General features: G+C 34.9%; 1 protein-coding gene across 1 annotated transcript; it reads left to right on the forward strand.

The window, feature by feature from the left end:
* The first annotated feature begins 1,881 nt into the window (after positions 1–1,881).
* On the forward strand, positions 1,882–4,279 carry LOC106425449 (probable beta-1,4-xylosyltransferase IRX9H). Its single transcript, XM_013866185.2, has 3 exons — positions 1,882–2,897; positions 3,461–3,710; positions 3,798–4,279. Exons 1-3 carry the CDS (start codon positions 2,161–2,163, stop codon positions 3,966–3,968), a joined length of 1,158 nt encoding a protein of 385 aa, XP_013721639.2. The 5' UTR covers positions 1,882–2,160; the 3' UTR covers positions 3,969–4,279.
* The last annotated feature ends 221 nt before the right edge of the window (positions 4,280–4,500 follow it).

Here is a 4,500-nt window from a genome sequence, read left to right on the forward strand (position 1 = left end):
GTTATTTGCGATTTATGGAAAAAACAAAAAAAAACATTTAATTAAAATCATAGCTTAAAAATAATTTAGTGGTACTGTCTTGTAAATATTGTTAAAACATGAAGGTATCTCAAAAAAAGTCTTATGTTTTAATAGTATTGATTATCGTTCTAAAGTTATGGGCCAGAGCTTTCGATGAAGTACATTAGATAATGGATATGAGCTTGAAATTATGATTAGCCATTCTAAAGTACTGACTACTCAATTGCTATTCTTTTTTTAGATTCAACTTCATCAATCTCAAATCTCTATTTGTTCTCACCACATCACTTGCTCATGGCTGTTTTAACATTGTTTGATGCTTCCCTGCAGTTTCTTTGTTGATTTTTCAATTTTTTTAGGTCGAAGTTGATAAAATCTTCCTCAACACTTCTCTACATCACTTATCTTCTTTTCACAACACCGAGCCAAGTAAATATTAAATAAACTGTCTTTTTATTGTAGAAATATATAACAAAAATTTACAAGAGGATAAGTTTTTATAAAAAAAAAAATAAACTGTTCAACTAAGACATTTCAATAATTTTGTATTGTACTCATTGCAAAAAAATTTCAGAAACAAATTCATCTAATTAAAATTATATCTCGAGTCATTTTAAACTGGTATGGTATAAACCAATGTGTAGAGTGGGGTTTTATACTAGAATTCAAAACTAAAGCATAGTATTTGAAATGTATGCATTTATTATTCTAAATGCATAAAGTTGGAGTAGTTCAGGATGGATATATAATTGTCCAAAATCGGCAAATGTTTTCCAATACCATTAAAATGATCTATTAGCCGCTAGAGAGATAAAACCCACTGACCGAAAAAGCAGATGTAATGCTGAATTAAGTGATTAACGGTGGCGGACATTACTAATATGTTCTAATATATTAAAAACTTTCACGACATTTATAATTAAAGAAAGGAATATCACATCCATGTCCTTTTCATTTTGATGATTGATGTACCATACATTTGACCAACATCAAATAAATAGTTTGCCAAAGTTGCCATTAGTACGACTTAAACAAGGTGTTGTATATTTTGCCAAATTTGGGTAGATCTTGATTTCTTAAAGAGTACATGATCATTTAATTTATACTTTATATGACAAAAATTAACAAGAAGATCAATTTTCAAAAAAAAAAAATAACTGAAAATTTTAAATAAAATTTAGTTATCTTTAATATAACTAATAATATACATATTCATTTTTCATTCTGTATTATTCTGTCAAGACTAAAGATACAATAAATTTCTAAATTAACAATGTTTGAACTATAATATTTAAAAAATATAGTTATTAATTTATAAAAATTGCTGAATTCATATGTTTTAATATATTTTATGTAAATACTGATGGTTGTTGTTATTAAAGTGTACATATCAACTAAATATATAAATTAAAAAAATATATATTAATTAAGTGTTATAATTGTTCTACTTGATTATTTGATATATAAAATCAGTATTATGTAAATGTTTTTAAATGTTAAATGATAGAATAATACTTTTTGAATTATTAAAATAATTAAAGAATGTCTGTAAATAAAAACAAATACTATAATCTTTGTATATATTCATAGAGTTGTTTACATTGGTTTATATGTGTTAAAGAATGACTGTTATCATATTTGTATGTGTATTATATATATTAGTTATTAATTATAATATAATAGGTATATATATTTGCTTTGAATTTTTTTTTAAAATTATCATCTTATTGTTTTATAAAATTATGTTATATTTTAAAATTATATTAAAACGATTTAAAATTTATTAATTTATTAAAAAATGTCTAATATATTCATGATATTAGCTTTTTCTATTTTACCTCTACCATTTTACAATGTTTTTCCTAGCCATAATCAAACCACGTGTCCCACGAATCCGCGTGCTCATTTCGTTGCCACTCTCTCTCTCTCTCTCTCTCTCTCTCCAGCCCTCTTTCCAGATCTCGGCGGTGACAGATCCAAATCGGCGAGTTAGACTGTACAGCCCACGATAGTACTAACTCCGACTTGAGCTTCAAATCCTACAAATCGGTGCTCTTCCGTTACTGATCTCCGCGAAATTGATTCCCCATCTCTTTTCGATGTATGATTTGGAGCATGTGAGGTGTACCATAATCTGAGATGGCTTCAATCCGGCGAACTCTCTCGCCGCTCTACCACGATCGTGCCTTCGACAACGGAGGCGCACCGTTCTCCCCCTCCTCTATCTCATCCCGCACCAGTAAACACAACTCCTCGCAGTTTCTCTCGTTCCTCACAGCGACGACTGATCCCAAAAGCTCCCGCAGAGGTCCATGGCGGCGACCGTTGTACCAATTCCTCGCTTTCTTTCTCATCGGATTCCTCTTAGGTATGACACCGTTCGGTCAAATCGATGACATCAACGGTACGGATCGGTCCAACTTCGAGATCAAACCTCCCAACAGCGTGAAACGGGAAGAGGTAGGCGTAGATGGAGTAAGTTTCGTGGCGGAGGAGAAGAAGAAGGAGGATTTCGATTTAGTTGTGCCGAGGAAGCTCGTGATTGTGGTGACACCAACGTACAATCGAGCGATGCAGGGGTATTACTTGAACAGAGTTGCTCAGACGCTGAGGCTAGTGGAGCCTCCTGTGTTGTGGATAGTGGTGGAGGGCAATGCGGCGTCGTTTGAGACTTCGGAGATTCTGAGGAAGACTGGGGTGATGTATAGACACTTGGTTTGTAAGAGGAATATGACGAGTATTAAGGATAGAGGTGTTCATCAGAGGAATACTGCGTTGGAACATATTGAGTTGCATAAGCTTGATGGGATTGTTTACTTTGCTGATGATGATAATGTCTACTCGCTTGAGCTGTTTCAGAGCTTGAGAGAGATTAGGTGAGTCAGAAAGAGTGGATCTTTATCTTTGCTTGTGGTAATGGATGGAATGTATGATCACTTTTGCTTGTTAACTTGTGAGAAATAGAGTTATTAGATCGTTGATTTGGTTCGTGTTTAAAGGTTTTGCTTCAGTTTTAGTCTAGCAGAACTCTGTTGGTATACACTTCTTTTATTAGCATCTTGTGTGCCTTGTTTCGTTCAGTCTTAGTGATCCTAGTATTGTTGGTGCTGTGTTTCGACACCCAATATAAACATTTCTGTAGCATGCGCTTGTTAATCTGATGTTGAAACTGATGATTGTATGAGTTTTCTACACAAAATTTGGAAATTTTTGGCCGCCTGCCTCTATTCTTGTTCTCTCTGCTTTGCTGCTTGGTCTTCCATGTGCTCAAGTCTTGTTCGTTTGAGAAAATATTTCATTTCTTGTTATTCGAATGGGCTTTGTTGAACTTCTCTGCGTAGTGTAGATGCTGATAACTTGATATCCAAAAGCTTATATTCTTTTGGAAGTATATATCTCTCAGTTTAGTTTGTTATGCTTATCTATCTCATATGTGTAGGCGATTTGGAACTTGGCCTGTTGCAATGCTTGCGCCAAGCAAAAACAAGGCCATCCTTGAAGGGCCAGTATGCAATGGAAGTCAAGTAATAGGATGGCACACTAATGAAAAGAGTAAAAGACTACGGAGGTTCCATGTGGATATGTCAGGGTTTGCTTTCAACAGCACCATACTCTGGGACCCTAAAAGGTGGAAACGTCCTTTTCCACATCCAACCCGCCAACTAGACACAGTGAAGGAAGGTTTCCAAGTATGACTTTTTTTTCTTCATCTCTGGTGCCCAGTGAACCGTCTTTGTAATCTTCTTATACATGACATGGTGTGTGTTTCCAAGCAGGAGACAACATTTATAGAGCAGGTGGTAGCAGATGAAAGCGACATGGAAAGTGTTCCACCAGCTTGCTCGAGGATACTGAACTGGCATCTTCACTTGGATGCACTAGATGTCCCTTACCCACAGGGGTGGGTGATGCAGAAGAATCTCGAAGCTGTCATAACTGTGAGATAGTTCCCAAGATACAACTTTTGACTGGTAAAGATTTAATAGGGTTCAGGAACTTTTGAAGTCTCAGGTGTTCAGGAACTTATAAGCAAAAAGGTGAAGTTCAAGACCATGAAAATTTGGTATGTTTTTGTGTATTTAGTATGGGATGGAATTATATTTTTTTCCTTTGGAGGTATTCCAATACACGGTCTGAGTCCAGACAACAATGAACAAAGTAAGGAGTCGTTCACAATCATTGCATAATTGTTCATATTTTGTGTCTAAAACGTTTACAAGTATTTTCAAAGTGAATGGTCGCTCAAGATTTGCTTCTATGCCAGTTTGCCATGCATCTTACTGTCTCTGGATGAAGATTACGTTAGTAAAGACGTGCAGATATAGCTCAACAATTAATCGTTCTTCGATTTTACAGAATGTCATGTTAGGATTGTCCCAAAATGTGAGTAAGTGAGATGCATCCAGCTCAAAAGATATCTGAATGGTTTTTTTTGTGCCAAACACTCTGGTTCGAGCTCTGACATCTCTGGAAAAGATT

This window comes from Brassica napus, chromosome C7 (assembly GCF_020379485.1).
Source record: "Brassica napus cultivar Da-Ae chromosome C7, Da-Ae, whole genome shotgun sequence".
Lineage (NCBI taxonomy): Eukaryota > Viridiplantae > Streptophyta > Magnoliopsida > Brassicales > Brassicaceae > Brassica > Brassica napus.